This window comes from Diabrotica virgifera, chromosome 1 (assembly GCF_917563875.1).
Source record: "Diabrotica virgifera virgifera chromosome 1, PGI_DIABVI_V3a".
Classification (NCBI taxonomy): domain Eukaryota; kingdom Metazoa; phylum Arthropoda; class Insecta; order Coleoptera; family Chrysomelidae; genus Diabrotica; species Diabrotica virgifera.
This window is the reverse complement of record NC_065443.1, coordinates 227,183,702-227,206,621: the sequence shown is the minus strand read 5'-3', so window position 1 is coordinate 227,206,621 and position 22,920 is coordinate 227,183,702. Positions and strand designations below refer to the sequence as shown.

The 22,920-nt window shown below is 34.4% G+C and overlaps 2 protein-coding genes across 3 annotated transcripts in view; one reads left to right on the top strand and one right to left on the bottom strand.

Moving 5' to 3' along the window:
• The window catches only part of LOC114329583 (anosmin-1), a 242,873-nt gene that overhangs the window by 40,393 nt on the left and 179,560 nt on the right, over positions 1 to 22,920 (bottom strand). The gene's annotated exons all lie outside the window — the stretch shown is intronic.
• LOC114329577 (prothoracicotropic hormone) overlaps positions 13,587 to 22,920 on the top strand; it is a 44,461-nt gene continuing 35,127 nt past the window's right edge. Inside the window, exon 1 of the mRNA XM_050641927.1 lies at positions 13,587 to 13,710. Coding sequence (XP_050497884.1) covers positions 13,666 to 13,710 — 45 coding nt within the window. The 5' untranslated portion in view covers positions 13,587 to 13,665. The remainder of the gene's footprint in view (positions 13,711 to 22,920) is intronic.

Below are 22,920 nucleotides of genomic sequence, written 5' to 3'. Positions count from 1 at the left end.
TTCCGTGCTTCCTCCCTACTCTGTATAAACTGTCAACGGTTTTATGATACTTGTATGATACCCAAAACTTTTTCGAGCATCTCCTTTAGCTCTATCAAAGCTGAGAATAGGTATGGTTACAGTTTTTCCGACCAGTTTTTTTTTTCAATTGGCCGAAAATTTTTATTCATTTAATTGTTTCATAACATTAGCCTGAACACGAAGTCTGATGTAGGCGCACTCAATATATACAACCTGATTACAAATTCTGCACGTATGTACGCCAGAGCTCCCTTTTTGCCGAACACAATAAACCAAATCGAAGAAGTAATCTTAAGTATTGACAGTTTTCCTCCTCTCTTAAGATTTGTTCCAACACAACAAGAAACCGTCCATGTAACGATCACCGTCCTGCGCAGTAACATGGAACGTATTATTTCGTTACCATGGAACCCATGGAACGTTAATTATATAGTAACGTGATCGTTACATGACGGTTCTTCGTTGTGTTGGAACAAACCTTTAGTATCTACGGTCCAGGGGATTTTTCAGTATTAGTCCAAGCTGTGGGTGAAAAATAGGTCGATTTCAGGATATAATTCAGAAATTTTTGAAACCTACCAGGTGTTGTAAAGAACTGTGGCAGGCATAACTTCTACTAAAATGTAACCAAAAATTTTGTGCGGTTTTTTATTTATGACGTTTTTCATTTGTTAAATTTGCAATTTTTAAAGATTTTTAATTTTGCAGCTTAGGATATTCATTTTAGAGAAAAACTTTTAAATAGAAAATTGTAGTAAATTAAAAAACCTACAATTTGAGCTATAGCAAGTTTATTTTGGTAAGATATTGCAAAACAGCCGGCGAAAAGTCCAAAATGGCCGTTTTTTGCAATTGCATTATTTATTATAAAAATAACTTTTATGTATTTTTTAATGCTTTAGAATGAAGATCTTCTCATACCAAATATAAAAAAAAATTGTAGAGCCCGATTGGTGAACTTGTTGCTTAGATATTATAACTTGTTTATCCCAAGGGGTCAAATGTCCAAGGCCATAACTTTTTCAAAAAAAAAATCGTAGAGAGTTAATCCAAGATCCACTCTCCTTCTAAAGACTTATATTTAATGGCGTAAATTACCCCGTAAATAAATGCGTATAACATTTTTCAACCTCTTATTTCGGGTTTGAAAATAAGGGGGCAAATTTCGTTATAAACATTTAGAACTGAAGCCGCCCCTGTACATTCTATGAGTTTCTAACTTGCAGATTATTGTTGCTGAAGACAAAATAAAGATTTAAAAGAAAACAAAAATTTTCTACCACCAACTGAAGCCGAGATAATTGTTTTTGTTTTCTTAAATCGTAGTGACTTTATTTATAACAATTAAGAAATTATTTGAAAGTCATTGACTAAAGAAAGACTTATATTATCCTAAAATAAAAATTATTTTAACCGAAAATTACATTTAATTATTAAAAATGATTTTTAAAGTGTAGTGGAGATTTATTTTCGTTAAGAATCTGATTTATTGTGTCGGTTGACCTCAGAACGGTTAGCAACTTATAATACATTGAATCACGGTTTTTTCTTTAAATTTTACAGCACCGCTTGGATTGACATAAAATTGGGCAAACACATAGATAACAGACATGTCAAAGAATAAAAATGATATTGGGCCTCTGTGTGCTTTTGTCCTGGGGGTGAGTTTCACCCCTTATAAAGGGTGAAAAAATATATGTTCAAAATAAGTTCGGAAGTGGATAAAACGTCTAATTCTAAGCACCTTTTGTTCTATAGCATTTTTTTACCAAGTTAATACTTTTCGAGTTATTTTCGAGTAAATACCTTCACTTTTCAACAAAAAAAAAACACGTTTTTAGGCGGTTTTTGACAAATAACTCAAAAATTAAGTATTTTATTGAAAAAACATTTTTATCAAAAATATAGCAAATTAAAAATTGAAAAAAATGATGTATGCATGAACTCTCTAGACCCAGTAGAAACAAAGTTCTAGCTAATGAAAAATAGGTTCATATCCGTCAAATTTTAAGGTGAATTATTTCAACTTGAAATAATCAAAAAATCATGCACTTTTTGGAAAAAAATCATTACAGCTTTTTTAAAATGTTTAAAAAAAATATGTATATCTGTTTTTTAAAAATGTTTATAGCATCAAAAGTAAGCAAGTTACGCTGAAAATTAAGTTGGTCTCCTTTTTTTTTGGTAAAAAAAACTCGGGAAAGTCACCCCGTAATTACCATCTTAAATCAAATTAATCATTATCGCTTCACAAGTGACTGTACTTATGTATTATGTATATGATCTGTAAGTATCATCGATTCCAAGGGCTTATTAAAAAAATTGGTTTTAAAGTAAATCTGTTTTAATTTTTAATTTTGAAAAAAATTAATTTTTTTCAACATAACTTAAAATTTATTTGTGTGACAAAAAATCACAAAGAGTAAAAAAATGTAGGTTTTGCTTTTTTGAATATTTTGGATTTTTTGCTTTTTTTGGAAGGCAAAAATTGGTGACATGGCTGTTCTAAATTTGCATACACTCGTGATTATTGACTAGTTCAAGTCCTTTAAGTACAGCCACTTCAAAAATAAGCACTTTGAACCGATGAAACTTACAGAAATAAATCACAGATACACGAGTAAAATAACATTGAAATAAAATGGAATAATTTCATTTTTGATGCTAATTAGGGGGAGACTTTTCCGAGTTTTTTTGACCAAAATAATAGAGACTAACTTTATTTTCAGCTCAACTTGCTTACTTTTGATGCTATAAACTTTTAAAAAAAACAGATATACATATTTTTTTAAACACTTTAAAAAAGTTGTAATGATTTTTCTCCAAAAAGTGCATGATTTTTTGGTTATTTCACGTTAAAATAATTCACTTTGAAATTTGACGGATATGAACCTATTTTTCATTAGCTAGAACTTTGTTTCTAAGTCTAGAGAGTTCATGCATACATAATTTTTTTCAATTTTTAATTTGCTATATTTTTGATGAAAATGTTTTTCTAATGTTTTTTTTTTGTTGAAAAATGAAGGTTTTTACTCGAAAATAACTCGAAAAGTATTAACTTGGTAAAAAAATGCTATAGAACAAAAGGTGCTTAGAATTAGACGTTTTATCTATTTCCGAACTTATTTTGAACATATATTTTTTCACCCCTTATAAGGGGTGAAACACCCCCGGGAAAAAAGCACACAGAGGTCCAATATCATTTTAATTCTTTGACATGTTATCTATGTGTTTGCCAAATTTCATGTCAATCCGAGCGGTGCTTTAAAATTTAAATCAGAAACCGTGATTCAATGTATTATAAGTTGCTAACCGTTGCTAAGGGCAACCGAGACAAATCAAATTCGTAACGAAAAATAAATCTCCACTACATTTTCAAAATCATTTTTAATAATTAAATGTAATTTTCGGTTAAAATAATTTTTATATTAAGAGTAAACAGTAGCAATCAACAGGTGGCAACAAAATATAACTTCGGGATATAGTATCATAAACTTTGGCAACAGTGGTAATCTTTGACATTTTCTAAGATTAATATTTTGACAATATCATAGTCGCGCTAAATGGAAGTAATAGAAAACGATTTTATTATTAATAAATACATATTTATGAAAATAACCCAAAATGGGTGAAAATTTTATGTTAAGATAAGTATTTAGAAAGGTAGGTGCATGAAATATCTAATAATAAAACAATAATAAATAATCATTTTTTGTTGTGAACTTTGTTGTGACTTTTTCTTGGAAGGTCTCACTTTATTTTTTGTTTGATTTACTTTTTCCATTTTGTTAAACTATTGATAATATTTTAAGAATAAAAAATCCTCCTAAAACTTTATATACTCGCATTAGAATTCGAAATATTTTTACGTAAAATATACTTACCTACCTACATATAACTAAAACTCACACTTAACAACAATCTATTCTTTCAAAGAGGCCAACAACTTATACAACAACAAATATAATAATAAATTAACTATCAATAAACACTTCTTTCCTCTGAAACAACAATAACGAATTCTTAAATTAACACACTACTGCACTGAACAGATATAGATAAATATGACAGAACAGATTAGAGAAAATCTAACGCAGGTTTGTCAAAATGACAGTGATAATTTCTCTATGTTGCCTAATTAGTTATTTAGTTATAATATGTTCGATTTCTTATTAGAAATAAAAAATTTTAGTAGTTCCAAGATTACACAAAATCTAGGCATGGGATAAAAAAGTTTATTTGAAGAAAGTTTATTATTTTTTTCTTCTTAATGGCGGTACAGGCTCCTTTTTTCAATATTTTATTTAGTTACAGAGTAATTTCCACTTACTAACATACTTCTGAAATTGGGCTCTGTACCGCCATTCTTTATTATATTACGAATATGTGTGCCAAATATCTCGACAAAATATTTAAAATTAGAGCCGCAATCTTGGAACGCGTTTGTAGCTACCTGTTGATCGCTACTGTAGCCTCTTAAGACAATATAAGTCTTTCTTTAGTCAATGTCTGTAAAATAATTTCTAATTGTTATAAATAAAATTACTACGATTTAAGAAAACAAAAACAAGTATCTCGGCTTCAGTTGGTCGTAGAAAATTTTTGTTTTATTTTGAATCTTTATTTTGTCTTCAGCAACAATAACCTGCAAGTTAAAAACTCATAGGGTGTACAGGGGCGGCTTCAGTTCTAAATGTTTATAACGAAATTTGCCCCCTTATTTTCAAACCCGAAATAAGAGGTTGGAAAATCCTATACGCATTTATTTACATCAGAATATGAAAACATAAGTCTTTAGAAGGAGAGTGAATCGTGGATTAACTCTCTACGATTTTTTTTGAAAAAGTTATAGCCTTCGACATTTGATCCCTTGGGATAAACAAATTATAATATCTAAGCAACAAGTTCACCAATCTGGCACTACAAATTTTTTTTATGTTTGGTTTTGAAAGGTCTTCATTTTAAAGCCTTAAAAAATACATAAAAGTTATTTTTACAATAAATAATGCAATTGCAAGAAACGGCCATTTTGGACATTTCGCAGGCTGTTTTGCAATAAAGTATTAACGAAATTAAATTTGTCATAGCTCAAACTGTAGGTTTTTTAATTTACTACAATATTTTATTTAAATGTTTTTCTCTAAAATGAACATCTTAAGCTGCAAAATTAAAAATCTTTAATAATTGCAAATTTAACAAATGAAAAACATCATAAATAAAAAACCGCACAAAATTTTTGGTTACATTTTAGTCGGAGTTATTCCTGCCATCGTCATTTACAACACCTGATAGGTTTCAAAAATTCCTGAATTATATCACGTTTTTTCACCCACAGCCTGGGGTATATTATAGTAATCTTTAGTTTTTTCTCCCATTGAAGTATCTGATCTGAAGGAGGAGAGCTCTTTCGCCAAAATATGAAAATGAATTATAGTAGTTTTTATACAACACGCTTTCAAGCAAAATTATCGATAATTTTGATGCACTTGTGTAATTACCTTCGATAATTTTTGATAATTTCCGTACGTCAGAAGCCCTTCGTTGCTACGCAAAAATACATTCAGTGACATTAATGACAATTAATGTTTTACAACTTGTCACAAATAATACCAAGAAACAGGTTTAGTAAATATTCAGGCGAATATATCAATTTAGTATTAGTTAAAATGATTTAAAAAGATATTTTTATTCATGAAAATAATCTTACCGAATTAGTCTCGAGCTCTTAAATTATCGATTTGTTTTGCCCTCGTGACACTTTGACATAATTTCAGTCCCCTTCGGGCCGTTAAAGCAAAACTGTTAAAGTGTCACTGGGAATGCAAATCGATAATTTTAGAGATCTTGTGTAATTACTAGATATTGATTATTTCTGCTTGCATCGCTTTAGTTTTTTACTCCGTCAGTGAAAATCAGTGAAAAGACTTCACCAAATACGTGCATAAAAACTTTGTGTCGTGATTCTCTTCAATATGTCTATAAATTAATATTATCAGGTATGAAAAAAGCACCAGGGAGCTAATAAAGTAAATTTGAAGAGGCAGAATCGTATCTCGCGTTGAATCGCAGCTCGTATTTCAGTTTTATGAAGGACGTTAATGTCATCCAACCACATTATACATCCAATTTAATTAAGATATCATTAACGATTTTACTTTTTTAATTTATTTACGATGTAATTTTTAAATGCTGCTTGTAAGACGATGGATTTTCTTATAAACTCGGGAGATTTTATTTAATTCTATATTTGCATTGTAAATACTGAAAAGAGAAAAATGGTTTGAAGATATAAAGGAATTGAATCTACAATTTCAACTTTAAGAAGCTATAAAAAATATGATTCTAAACTATTTTCTTGTGGCGTGTTTTTTACTGAATATGTTATACATATTATAATATGAGTATTAACCGTAATATTCATGGGAGGAAGGGAAGTCTAGCTGTAAAAACTCACCAGTAAAAAAGACAGAAGTTCAAAACTTTAGAAAAGCTGGGAATGAGCTTACAAAATCATCAAAATAATCTTTTAAAAATAAGGAAATTCTCCCTTGTGGATTTCAAAATAATCTACGACATGGTGTATATAATTCAGATAATCCTAAAATCAAAAATGAAGGTAGTCTATCTTGATCACTTGTAGCTGTAGCCTTATCATTGTTGAAGCCGACCATGTTGAATTTAGAAGTACCCAGAAAATTAGTTAATATTTGCCTTGACCTAGAGACCCAGATCATGGCAGAACCTTGGCGAGAATAGATTCAAAATATATAGGGTGTCCAAAAGTAGCGAAACGGTCGAATATTTCTCGAAATAAACATAGTATCCAAAAACTGAAAAACACGTATTCAATAATTTTCAAAAATCTATCGAATGACAAAAACACGACCCCCCACTCCACCCCCTAGAGGTGGGGCGGGGGGTAACCTTGAAATCTTAAATGAAAACCTCAAGTTTTTATTTCAGATTTTGATTCCTTAAGTTAAACTAAGTAACTTTTATTCCAGACATTTTTTTGAATTACGGATAGATGGCGCTATAATCGGAAAAAAAAACAATTTATCGTGATAAGTAAATCGTGATAAGTATCGTGATAGGTAAATTATAGAAACGGTCTAATATCTCGAGAAATACACTTCCAAATGAAAAACAAAAAAAATGTATTTAATATTTTTCAAAAACCTATCGAATGGCATTAAACACAACCCCCCAATCCACAACCTGGAGGTGGGGTGGGGGGTAACTCTAAAATTTTAAATAGCAACCCAAATTTTTAATTATATATTTGGATTCGTCATGAAAACTAAGCAACATTTATTCGAGACAATTTTTAGAATTGTTTATAGATGGCGATAATAAATAGTCTTTTTCAAATTATAGCGCCATCTATAAACAATTCTAAAAAATGTTTCAAATAAATGTTGCCCAATTTTTCATGATAATCCAAATCTGTAATAAAAATATAGGTTGCCATTTAACATTTTAAAGTTAACCCCCACCCCACCTGTAGGGGGTGAGGTGGAGAGTCATGTTCAAACTGTTCTTCATTTAGTGTATCTCCCATTTCCATAAATTTTGTTTTGTGTTCGTTAATTTTCAGACCGTACTGCATAGCTTTTCTTTCAAAAAGGTTAAATACTCTTAGCAGTTCTCTTTTTGTTCTTGTTATCAATACTATGTCGTCTGCATATGCAAGTACCTGAGTTCTTCTATCATGGATCGTACCTTGCGTTCTGATCCCGCTCTCCATGAATATTGCCTCTAATACACAATTGAAAAGGACAGTTGATAGAGGGTCTCCCTGCTTCAAACCCCTTCGTACTTTAAACTTTTCTGAGAGGCTACCCTCCAGTGCTACTCGATTTTCTGTTCTCTCGAGTGTCATTTTCACCAATTTGACCAACTTCTCCGGTATCCCAATTAACAGAAGTGCATGATAAAGGCGTTTCCTTACGACTGTATCATATGCCTGCTTGAAGTCTATAAACAGGAGCTTCATATTTAGCTGTTGTTCGTAGGTACCGCACTGTAACATCTTTAGTACGAAAATCTGATCGATGGTAGATCTTCCTTTCTTAAAACCACCTTGATATTCTCCTACCTGCACACTAATATATCTGTCTAATTTTTCTCTTATAACCTTGGCAAGGACTTTATAAATTACATCAAGCAAAGCGATGCCTCTGTAACTTTCACATTGAGATTTATCTCCCTTTTTGAATATCGGGCATATTACAGCCTGACTCCATTGTCTCGGCATTTCTTCCTGATCCCATATCATCTTTAGTAGGCTGCATATTCTCTTTTCTAATATTTTATCTCCATGTTTAATCATTTCTCCTGGAATGTCGTTGATACCCGCACTCTTGTTGTTCTTTATGCTTCTTAAAACTTCCATTATTTCCTCGTCTGTTGGCGGCCCCACTACATCCTCTTTTTGTAGTTTTCTTGTATCACTTCCATCTGAACCTCGTCATTACCTTCCTGCCTCTCATTTAGCAGTTCCTCGAAATGCTCTCTCCATCTATTAAGTTTTCCTTCCTTGTCGCCTATTAGGTGCCCCTCTTTGCTCCTGTAAAAGTTTTGCCCTCTTGAATACTGTTCTTTACTTCTTTTTGCTTCTTGGTAGAAATTTCTAATGTTCTTATTGATATAGTGTTGTTCAATATCTTCAAGCTTTTTACTCATGTGCTCCCGCTTTTTATATCTACACAGTCTTTTTGTGTTTCTCCTCTCTTCTTCATATTTCTTTCTATTTTTTTCACTAGGCTCATCTATCATTCTTTGTCGTGCCTGATTCCTTTTCTCTAACCTTTTTCTACAGTCATCATCGAACCATTCTTTTTCCTGTTTTCTACTTACTTGTCCCAGGTGCTTACTTGCTGATTCCTTCAAAGATTCCTCAATTTCTGTCCACTCCGTTTCTATATTGTCATGGTACTGCCTACCTCTAAGCTTGTCCGTAATTTCCACTTCAAAGCTCTTTGCAATGTCCTCGTTGTTCAATTTGGCAACATCGTATTTTTTCCGACTTTCCAATTGACCTCTCGGTTTCGGCATTCTTTCTCTTATTTTTGCTATCAACAATATATGATCGGAATCCATATCAGCTCCTCGATAACTTCGTACATCTGTTATTTGTTTCGCATGTTTAGATTCAATCAAAATATGGTCAATTTGATTCCTTGTTTGGCCATCTGGCGAAATCCATGTCTCTTTATGTATTGCCTTATGATCAAAGTATGTACTCATTATTCTCATATTATTCTCCTGTGCAAAGCCTATCAACATCTTGCCGTTGTCGTTACTTTCCTGGTGCTTACTCCTTCCACCTGTGGTCTTTCTGTACCTGTTCTCATTACCCACTTTAGCATTAAGGTCCCCTATAATTATTTTAATATACTTTGGAATTCTATTGTAAACCCGTTCTATCATATCATAGAATTCATCTTTTGTTTCTTGATCTTTGGTTTCTGAAGGGGCATGCAAATTAAATAAACTTAGCTTTCTAGTCTTACCTCTGATTCTCAGCATACAGCTCCTTTCTGATAAAGCTTCAAAGGCTACCACTGCCTTCTGCAGCCTCTCACTCACCACAAAACCTGTACCCAGCATTCTATCGGCACCTCCACTATTGAAAAAACTGTAACCGTCCACTGTTATCACACTGTCACCCTTCTGCTTCGTTTCTTGCATTGCTAACACATCCAACTTATACTGCTTCATTACTGTCACTATCTGCTTCAAAGCACCAGCTTCATATGTACTCCTCATGTTACAAGTTCCTATTCTAAGAATGGGCTCGTTGTTTCTCTGTTTTTTTTCTCTTTCTTTGTCATTCGTGTGTTCTCTCAGATCCTTGTTCATAGCGATTTTTTTGTCATCTTGTCCCCTCCACGCGGCCTCCTCTAGTTTCTTGGTTGGTCCAACTTTCCGTCTTTTCTGTTCCATCTCCAAGTTTTTCCTTCTATTATGAGCTTCCTGAACCCCAGCTTCACTGCCTTGCCCTCGCTCCTAGCTTCTTGAGCTTTTTTCCGTAATTCGCTCATTTCCATCTCTGCTACTGTTAGATCATCATTTATATAAATCCGTTCTTCCTTAAAATCTCTTAGTTTTTTCTTATTTTGCATTACCTTCCTCTTGTCCGCGGTTTCCAAGTGCAGTAAACATTTTTCCTCTCCTAATTTTACAGCTGTTTTAATATCCACTTTTATATTCATGGTCTTCTCAATCATGTTTTCCATCACCTCTTTTAAAATGTCTGAGTCCTGTGTATCTATCTTAACACCGGTTATAACGACGTTGTCTTTTTTGCTTTCTTTCTCTAAGTATTCAACTCTACTGGTTAAATTTCGTACATCTCTTCTTGCTTGCTCATTCTCTTTTTTAATTTCTTCGTTTTCTTTCATAATTTTTTTATTTTCTTCCCTCAATGCTCTAATTTCTTCTGCATAAATCCCTTGTTCCCTTTTAATATCCTTCACATCGGATGCCAAATCCTCCAACAATTTCATCACCCTGTCTATTTTTCTGTCAGCTCCCGTCTTTTCTGGTGACCGCTCTACTCTGCGGCTTCTTTTAAATAGGTCACTTTCATCGTCCTCTCCTTCCTCTCTCCTTCTTTTGCCTTCATCCGTTAGTTCATCCGACGACATTTCAGTAACTTTTCACACGCCCCCGGTACACAAAACTTTTAACACGATAGCGTAAAAAGATCTCGTCCCTTCCTCCGCGCGGAACTCGTTCCCCTATCCACCGTATTAAAAGCAGTTCCTACCGTATTAGTTTTTGCACGTTCTTATCACCTTTTAATGGGTTTTCGAATATTGTTAATGATTGTAAACACTAAAACTAAACAATATGAACTTCGCAATTTCTTTTTGTTCTAAAACAATTAGGCGATTGCCACAATTCCGTAATCACTTTACGCCAACTATTCCGCTCTTCGGTAAAAAGTTCCCGTGTTAAATACTCGAAACAGCCCGTATATCCTGGGTAAATATCTCGGAGTACCAAATACGTCCGTTCTTTAAGAATTCTGCCGCTGAACTGTTATATAATTTACCTATGGTATTACAATACAATTTTTTTTCCGATTGTAGTGCCATCTATCCACAATTCGAAAAAGGTCTCAAATAAAAGTTGCTTACTTTTACATAAGGAATCAAAATCTGCAATAAAAACTGAGGGTTTCTATTAAAAATTTTAAAGTTACCCCCCACCCCACCTGCAGAGGGTGGAGTGGGAGATCGCGTTTAGTGTCATTGGATAGATTTTGAAAAATTATTGAAAACGTGTTTTTCAGTTTTTCGATCCGATATTTAGTTCGCGAAATATTCGACCGTTCCGCTACTTTTGGGACACGCTGTATAAAAGACGCTGGTTTCCAAGCGGGATTAGTTCGAAATGAAATGTTACAAGCGATTGGATAAGCGAAATAATAAGAGATATTGAGCGAACACAGCCTTGTTTTAGCAAACATGAAAGTCAAAATAAAGAAAATAAAAACAACCACCGAAACACCTAGAATTAATCTAAGAAGACTGATCTCTGCCAACAAATCAAATACCAATTACACGAGGAAGTCCAGAAAGGAAAGATAAGGACAACGCTATAGAAAAATGGAGAGAGTTAGAGAAAATCCTGAGGAACATCATCCACCAATAACTGGAGGGTGATACATCCCCTAAAAGAAAACAATCGGTACACTTTGACACTTTGACATAATTTCACTCCCATTCGGGTCGTGAAATTAAAACTGTCAAAGTGTCACTCGGGAAACAAATCGATAATTTTAGTACTCTCGTGCAATTACTACTGAATATCTTCTCTTCTTCTTCTTCTTCTTCTTCTTCTTCTTCTTCTTCTTCTTCTTCTTCTTCTTCTTCTTCTTCGAATGCTATCTCCGCTACGGAGGTTGGCAATCATCATAGTTATTTTAATTTTTGAGGCAGTAGCTCTAAATAGTTGTTTTGAGCTGCATCCAAACCATTCTCTCAGATTCTTCAGCCATGAAATTCGTCTTCTTCCGATGCTTCTTCTACCATCTATCTTTCCTTGCATTATGAGTCGCAGGATGCCATACTTCTCGCCCCGCATCACATGTCCAAGATACTGTAGTTTTCTTTCTTTAATTGTAAGTTCAACTTCCTTCTCTTTACCTATTCTTCTCAGTACTTCGTTGTTCTTAACTCTATCTACCCAGGAAACCCTCATAATTCTTCTATAGGTCCACATTTCAAAGGCGGTAAGTCGTCTCATTGTCTCTATATTTAACGTGCATGATTCCACTCCATAGTATAGTACACTGTATACGTACATTTTGTTAGGGGCACTTTAAGAGCTAATGTTAAATCTTTGCTACATAGGACCTTTTTCATTTTCATAAAAAAGTTAGAACGTGCTTTTTCGATTCTGACTTTGATTTCTGCAATGTAGTCATTATTTTCTGTTATACGTGTTCCTAGGTAAGTGTACTTTTTTACTCTTTCGATCTGCTGGCCTTCTACTCTCAAGATTTCGTTATTATTATGGTTGTTTTTACTAATTTTCATAAATTTCGTCTTTTTAATATTGAGAGAGTCCGTACTCCCTACTACACTTTACTATTTTACTCATGAGTCTTTGCAGGTCTTGTAAACTATCGGCTATTATTTCTGTATCATCTGCATATCTGATGTTAACTAAGACTTCATTTACTCTTATGCCGACTGTTTCATCTTCCAGAGTTTCTCGCATTACCTCTTCAGAATAAGCGTTAAATAATAGAGGTGATAGTATGCAACCTTGCCTGACTCCTCTCTTTATTTCCATTTCTTCAGATGTTTCTTTTTCAATTCTTACTATTTCTCGCTGATTGTAATAGAGGTGTGTTATTAGTCTTAAATCTCTTTCATCTAGGTTTTTAGTTTTCAGAATTTCCATGAGTCGATCGTGTTTTACTTTATCAAACGCTTTATTGTAGTCTATAAAACAGACGTAAAGAGGACGGTTAACATCCAAACATCTCTGTGTCAGCACTTTGAAGGAGAATGATGCCTCTCTGGTACCCATACCAATGGGGAACCCATATTGAGTGTCACTAATATCCAGCTCCAGCTTAGAGTGTATTCTGGCGTGGATAATTTTCAGCAGAATTTTCAAGGTATGTGACATTAAGCTTATGGTTCGGTAGTCACTCCATTCTTTGGCAAACACACAAATGCTGATGTCAACATTTCTCTAAGGATGATTCCCGTAGTATAGATAGCGTTGAACAGTTCTTATCTTGAACAGTTGAACATATCTTCTGTAGACATATGAAATTTATTCACAATCGTGATTAATATAGTAATTTATTTCAAAATACTATTCAACGTCAAATTCTAATTTATCAATTTAAATACAGGTAAGCATCATGACCACATTTTTTCGAGAAATCTATTTTGCCGAACCGGACTATAGTCTAACCACCATCCCTTATGTATGCGTTTTCTGCTCTATTTGGTAACCTTATATACCCGACATACTCGACAATACCGATACAACAACGAACTATCCACTAAAGATCCATTATTTATCTATTCAAAGAGCATGTAACTCTATCGCTGGTCATTGCTGAGTACCCCATTGTTGCAGCATCATATATAAAGCGACCCCCAGCATGTGATGGGATCCATTCCAGAATTCGATATGGTGCATCCTTCAATGAAGGTGAGTGTTTATTGAGAAAGCTTGGTTATTGTTCTGAGTTGATAAATAGGGCGTGGTATTTTCATTTTATATTACATATTCCGCAGTTAATACACTAAGCACCAAAATTAACGCACCACCTTAAAAATGGGACATTTTTGATGTCTCGTATTGCCTAAACCTGTTGTCCGATTTTAGTAATTTTTTTAATGTTATAGCTTTATTCTTCAAGAATATCGATGTAATAATATTGTTGTTAAAAGATAAGTGTCATTGTATACCGGGTGTAACAATGATATTGTGTTTTTTCCTTAAAGTTTGGAACACCTGTGGAATATTCTAGCTTATATAAAATATTGAAATTAAAACTCAAATGTAGCCTTAGGCTTTCTTAAAATTTTGATTTTTGATTCATTCGCTTATGTTGGATAATAAAAAAAGTTAGGTACTTTAACTACTAGCAACGTTCTTTATCAATACAGGGTATTTCTAAATAAGTGCGACAAACTTTAAGGGGTAATTCTGCATGAAAAAATAATGACCGTTTGCTTTATAAACATATGTCCGCAAATGCTTCGTTTCCGAGATACGGGATGTTGAATTTTTTCGTACAAACTGACGATTTTTTTATCGCTCTAAAACCGATTGAGATTTGCAAATGAAATTTTGTAGGTTTTAAGAGGTAGTCATTGCGCATTTTTTGGCATACAATTAAGAATTTTATATTCACCATTGGCGTGCATACGGGTAATATGACCGAGTAATATAACCCGTATGCACGCCAATGGTGAATATAAAATTCTTAATTGTATCATTACTAAAACCTACTAAATTTCATTTGCATATCTCCACCGGTTTTAGAGCAATAAATAAATCGTCAGTTTGTAAGAAAAAATTCAACATCCCGTATTTCGGAAACGAAGCATTTGCGGTTATATGTTTATAAAGCAAACGGTCATTTTTTTTTCATGCAGAATTACCCCTAAAGTTTGTCGCACTTATTTAGAAACACCCTGCATCGATGAAGAACGTTGCTAGTTGTTAAAGTACCTAACTTTATTGTTATCTAACACAAGCGAATGAATCAAGAAGCAAAATGTTAAAAAAGCCTAAGCGTACAGTTGAGTTGTAATTCCAATATTTTAGATACGCTAGAATATTCCACAGGGTGTTCCAAACTTTGAGGAAAAGACATACTATCATTGTTACACCCGGTATACAATGACATTTATCTGTTTAGTAACTATAATATTTGTGTGCTTACTTACTTTTGTTTCGATTAATTGGGTAATTATAGGATGAAATAAAATTAATAAAACACATGGTTAAAATTGACATCCGAGAGGGGTGCTCCCTCCCTCTTCTCTTTTTGTCACTTTATTGAGTAGTCAATTTCTAGCGAATGCCAGCCATCTAAATAATGTCATCATGACATCTCCCTTCCTAAGATAATAATTCAACATTCGCTAGAAAAGAACATGTCAAGAACTTAGAAGCTATTACAATAATAAACATGTAGACCCATACACATATATACACACATATACAGATAAACAGCTTATACACTATGATTAAAGTTTAGCAGAAAGTTAATTACCAAATTATAAAATCATAAAATACATTGCTTACACATTATAAATTAGGTTGAACAGGAGGTCTAACAATTCGCCCAGATCTTGTTCTACAAGATGTATGCTCAGAGATTACAGTTGAATTATTTATTTCATGATCTGATAAATCTGTATCACATCTGGAAGAGTGATTAGAACTTACACTTGAATTTAATGAATTTTCAACAGTGTCGCGTATGTGTGTGCTATTTGCAGAAGGTGCATTATCATATTGAAACTGATTGTAACTACATGAAGCTTCACCTGAATTTACATTTTTCAACTCTACTTTTATTAGGTGACCTCTATTTCTTACTACAACATTATTAGTTCCACATAATCTTATTTTATATGATCTCGGATTAGACAGTTTTTCAACTACTATACCATCTAGCCATTTTTCTTTGTTAGATTCATTAAAATTTTTTACTTTAACTTGATCATTAATTTTTAATACAGGCAATTCTTTAGTATTTTTATCATAGTACTTTTTATATTGATTTTTCCTTTGTGTTAATTCCTTCCGTACATTGTTTTTTACCACTTGTGGTCTCAAATTTGATTTTAATACAGGAAAAGTTGTTCTAACTTTGCGACTATATAGCAATTCAGCAGGACTTGGAACTTTATCTGATATTGGTGTATTCATTAAATCTAATATAGGTACACAAATAAGGATATTTATTAGATTTGAATGCTTTTTGTAACATTGACTTTGCAGTTTGTACAAATCTTTCTACCTGACCATTGGATTGAGGAAAATGGGGACTAGATGTTTTATGAGAAAACCCCCATTCTGCAGCAAAACGACTGAACTCCATAGAAGAAAAGCAAGGCCCGTTATCAGAAAACACAACTGTAGGGATTCCATGTCTGCAAAAAATTTGTTTTAAGAACTGTATTACTCTATTACTAGTTTGTGACGTTAAAGCAGACATTTCCACGAATTTTGAATAATAGTCAACCACTAAAATATAATTTTGTGAATTAAAAACAAATAAATCAATTCCGACTTTATCCCAAGGGAGGTCAGGAATGGTGTGAGGCAGTAAAGGTTCTCTCTGATTACATTTTCTCTCTGATAGGCAAATATTGCAACATTTCACAACATTTTCTATACCTCTTGACATTCCTGGCCAAAAAAAATATTGCCTAGTTAATAATTTTGTTTTCTGTATTCCTTGGTGTGACATATGTAATTTATCCAGGGTTTCTTCCCTTAGATGTTTAGGTACAAGCAATTTATTATTTTTTACAATTATACCTTGAACTACACTTAGTTCATCTTTAAATGGCAAATATTTTTGAAATTCTTGATTTATGTATTTACTATCAGGGAATCCTTCTGTAATTAATTTCATGAGTTGTATTAAATGAGGGTCTTCTGCAGTTTGTTTTTGAAACTCTCTAATTTTACAATTTGAAATTGAGAAACTCTCTGTAATGCTTAGAAGCTGTGATTCAATTTCACTGAATTTATTTTCAAATGTTTCATCATATGATTTTGGAAAAGCCCTACTTAAGGCATCAGCAAAAAACATATCCTTACCTTTCTTATAAACAATAGTAAAACTATATGGTTGTAACATGACAAGCATTCTTTGAAGTCTAGCTGGAGCATCCACTAGAGGTTTGTTAAAAACTCCAACAAGAGGCTTGTGATCCGTCTCGATTGTCACATCAACACGACCAAAAATATACTGGTGAAACTTCAAACAAGCATTAACAATAGACAGCATCTCTTTTTCAATTACTGCATAATTTTTCTGAGTTGGTGTAAAAGCCTTCGAGGCATATGCCACAGGTTTATTATTTTGTAGTAAAACAGAACCACATCCAAACTGACTGGCATCTGTTGAAATCACTACAGGACATTTTACTGAATAAAACTGTAGGATAGGTGCTTCAACTAACAGCTTTTTTAATTTCTGAAAAGCAGTTTCCTGTTGGTTTTCCCAATGAAAAGAAATATTTTTTCTTGTCAGAAGTCTTAATGGCTCTGTAAGCTCAGAAAAGTTAGGTATGAAACGACATAAATAATTTACAACACCTAAGAATCGTTGTACATCTTTTGCAGATCTTGGTCTTTGCATCTTAGTAACAGCTTCAATTTTTTTCTTATCAGGTTCCAGACCCTTTTTAGAAATATTATATCCCATATAATTTACAGAAGCTAACCCGAACTTGCATTTATCTCTATTAAATTTTATATTATTTTTTCTAGCAATATCTAAAACCTGTTTTAATTTTTTATTGTGACCCTCAAGAGTATCAGAATATATTAATAAATCATCAAAATATAACCCTATTTCTACATTTTCAAATAATTGCTGCATTTTCTTTTGAAAAACCTCAGGAGCTGAAGCTATGCCATTTGGCATTCTTAAAAAACGATATCGACCAAATGGGGTATTAAATGTACATAGTTTACTGCTGTTATCATCTAACTGGATATGCTAAAATCCGTTGCTAAGATCCAAGACAGAAAAATGACAAGAACCTTTTAGTCGACTAGAAATATCATCAAGTGTAGGGATATAAAAATGCTCACGCTTAATAGCATTGTTAAGATCTTTAGGATCCATACAAATTCTTATATCATTATTAGCTTTTTTATTAACTATTACAAGAGAATTTACCCAATCCGTTGGTTCTGTCACTTTTCTAATTATCTCAAGTCTATCCAGCTCCTTCAGTTTCTCCATCAGTTTGTCATGCATTGCAAATGGTACCTTTCTAGGTGGATGGACTCTGGGGGCTACTTTCTCATCAATTTTTATGGTATGTTTACCTTTCAAACATCCTACACCCCTAAAAGCATCATCATATTCATGAATTATTTGACTAATACTCTCAATATCATTGTGTAAATTATCATTTATTACATTAATATTATTTTTCTGAATTAAATTTAACATTATACAGGCATCAAGGCCAAGTATTGCATCATTATGTGTTTTAACAATATAAAATTTCAATTTAGCTATATTTTCTTTATTTTTGCATTGTCTGACTTTTAAATATACACTTCCTACTGGTTTTATTATTTTTCCATTATAATCAGTAATTTTATTGGTGCTACTAGTAAGTTCAGAAGTTTGAATATTTAATTTTTTAAAATAAGTGTATGGCAAAACACAACAGTCTGCTCCTGAGTCTAATCTACAAGATACAATTATTTTATTATTTATAAAACAGTCTTCATACCACTTTTCTGAAGACTTTTCATTTATATTATTTAGAAAAAACTGATCTGGCGAAAAATCAGAATCTGAATCGGTATCACTTTGATGGACATTTACATTATGGACTCTGTTTCTATAACTATTAGCATTACAAACTTTTGCAAAATGGTTAAATTTATTACAAATTTTACACCGTAATCCATAAGCCGGACACTTGTTTAAACTATGATTAGAACCACACTTATAACAGTTTTTTATAAAATTGTTACTTATCTTTTGATTTCCTGACGTCTGGGGATGATTTCGGTAAGACTGACCAGGATCAGCTGTATACTGAGGAGCAGATTTCGGCTGCTGGCTTCTATTTGATTGATGTTTTTTCTGTTTTTGTATTTCTAGAACTTCTAATGATTGACTACTATTGGCCCCACTAATAACGCTCAACTGTCTTGCTGCCACCTCAGCAGCTCTGCATATTTCTAATCCTCGGTTCAGTGTTAAACCTTGTTCTCGTAACAATCTATCCTTTAACGAAACATCCGAGATTCCAAGGATTAGACGATCACGTATTAAACTGTCAGAGTGTCGAATTCACAAGTACTTGCAAGCTGTCTCAGTTCTGTTACATATGAGTCATATGTCTCTAACCCTATCTTGTCTCGAGTAAAAAATAAGTATCGCTCATATGTGACATTTTTTGAGGGTGTAAAGTACTCTTTAAACTTTTTTAGAATAGCTTTACAAGACGTTTTCTTTTCATCTGAAGACCACTCGAAATTGTTATAAATACGAAGAGCCCGATCTCCAACTCGATTCAACAGTAGGCTGCCTTGCAAACTGTCGGTCTCTTCATTAAGCTTGCTGGCTTCCAAAAATATATTAAATTTTTGTTCGAAAAAACTCCAATTATCTCCCATATTACCATCAAAACACAGTTCTGTTACTGGAACAATGTGGTCGTTCATTTTGGAGGTTAAGTCAAATTTAACAATTATTTACAAAGTATTATTTATCAATTCTCCTTAGGGTGCGAAGGCAACGAAATATGACTGCGCCATATAATATTTGTGTGCTTACTTACTTTTGTTTCGATTAATTGGGTAATTATAGGATGAAATAAAATTAATAAAACACATGGTTCAAATTGACATCCGAGAGGGGTGCTCCCTCCCTCTTCTCTTTTTGTCACTTTATTGAGTAGACAATTTCTAGCGAATGCCAGCCATCTAAATGATGTCAACATGACAGTAACAATGGTATTACATCGATATTCTTGAAGAATAAAGCTATAATAAATATTAAAAAAATAATTAAAAACGTATAACAGGTTCAGGAAATAGGAGACATCAACAATTTCCCATTTTTAAGGTAGTGCGTTAATTTTGATGCTTAGTGTATAAGCAAATATTAGTTTCTTTTTAATAAAAGTAAATAATGCAAAACAAGAAAAATAATAAATTGTGTTTAACCTAACCTACTACATTTCTGTCTTAGGTATTTCCAATAACCTTCTTCTTCTTTAAGTGCCGTCTCCCAATCGGAGGTTGGATATCATCATCACTATCTTTACTGTATCTAGCTCTGCTCTGAAGATATCTATGGTAATGCATTTAAACCAATCCTTTAATTTTTTAACCATGACACTCTCCTATCTATTCTCCTCCCTCCTCTTATATTTCCCTATTTTATCAATCTTAGCATTTTATATCGCTGTCCGTCATTCATTAAGTATTCCAGATATTGCAACTTTCTTATTTTTATTGTGTTTATTGTTTCGTATTCTTTGCTCATTTCTCGCAATACTTTCGTGTTCGCTTTCTTCTGTGTCCCTGCTGTTCTAAACATGCTTGTGTAACACCATATTTCAAATGACTGTAGCTTTTTTATGTGTTTTTCCTTCAGTATCCAGCTTTCAAGTCCATATTGTAGTTCATTTTCCAATTAGTATAGAATATCTACTAAGTTGTCATAAAATGGAAATATTTAAATTACTCATAAACTACTTGAAAGAAACAAATATAATCATTTAAGTGAAATACGTATAAATATAACAAAACTAATAAATTGAAGTAAAAATAAAATAAAAATCTGTGGCTAACGGACTCGCATCCAAGCCATTTTTTCACACACACACACACACACACACACACACACACACACACACACACACACACACACACACACACACACACACACACACACACACACACACACACACACACACACACACACACACACACACACACACACACACACACACACACACACACACACACACACACACACACACACACACACACACACACACACACACACACACACACACACACACACACACACACACACACACACACACACACACACACACACACACACACACACACACACACACACACACACACACACACACACACACACACACACACACACACACACACACACACACACACACACACACACACACACACACACACACACACACACACACACACACACACACACACACACACACACACACACACACACACACACACACACACACACACACACACACACACACACACACACACACACACACACACACACACACACACACACACACACACACACACACACACACACACACACACACACACACACACACACACACACACACACACACACACACACACACACACACACACACACACACACACACACACACACACACACACACACACACACACACACACACACACACACACACACACACACACACACACACACACACACACACACACACACACACACACACACACACACACACACACACACACACACACACACACACACACACACACACACACACACACACACACACACACACACACACACACACACACACACACACACACACACACACACACACACACACACACACACACACACACACACACACACACACACACACACACACACACACACACACACACACACACACACACACACACACACACACACACACACACACACACACACACACACACACACACACACACACACACACACACACACACACACACACACACACACACACACACACACACACACACACACACACACACACACACACACACACACACACACACACACACACACACACACACACACACACACACACACACACACACACACACACACACACACACACACACACACACACACACACACACACACACACACACACACACACACACACACACACACACACACACACACACACACACACACACACACACACACACACACACACACACACACACACACACACACACACACACACACACACACACACACACACACACACACACACACACACACACACACACACACACACACACACACACACACACACACACACACACACACACACACACACACACACACACACACACACACACACACACACACACACACACACACACACACACACACACACACACACACACACACACACACACACACACACACACACACACACACACACACACACACACACACACACACACACACACACACACACACACACACACACACACACACACACACACACACACACACACACACACACACACACACACACACACACACACACACACACACACACACACACACACACACACACACACACACACACACACACACACACACACACACACACACACACACACACACACACACACACACACACACACACACACACACACACACACACACACACACACACACACACACACACACACACACACACACACACACACACACACACACACACACACACACACACACACACACACACACACACACACACACACACACACACACACACACACACACACACACACACACACACACACACACACACACACACACACACACACACACACACACACACACACACACACACACACACACACACACACACACACACACACACACACACACACACACACACACACACACACACACACACACACACACACACACACACACACACACACACACACACACACACACACACACACACACACACACACACACACACACACACACACACACACACACACACACACACACACACACACACACACACACACACACACACACACACACACACACATTGTAGTATGGAAACATATTGCATCCCAGAGCTGTTATTCCCAGTTATAATCTAATAGTGGAGTCACTGAAGGTGGATATGAGCTATTACCTCCGATTTCGTTGAACCTCCATTGATTTGAATGAAAATTGGTGAGTGGTTAGAGGATATCTCAAGGAACAAAAGTGACATGGTGCCAACTTGCGCTTTTACGCTGGGGGTGGATGCCACCCCTTCTCGGGGGTGAAAATTATATTATTAAAATTAACCCCATAATTCGATAGAGGGACAAATTTCA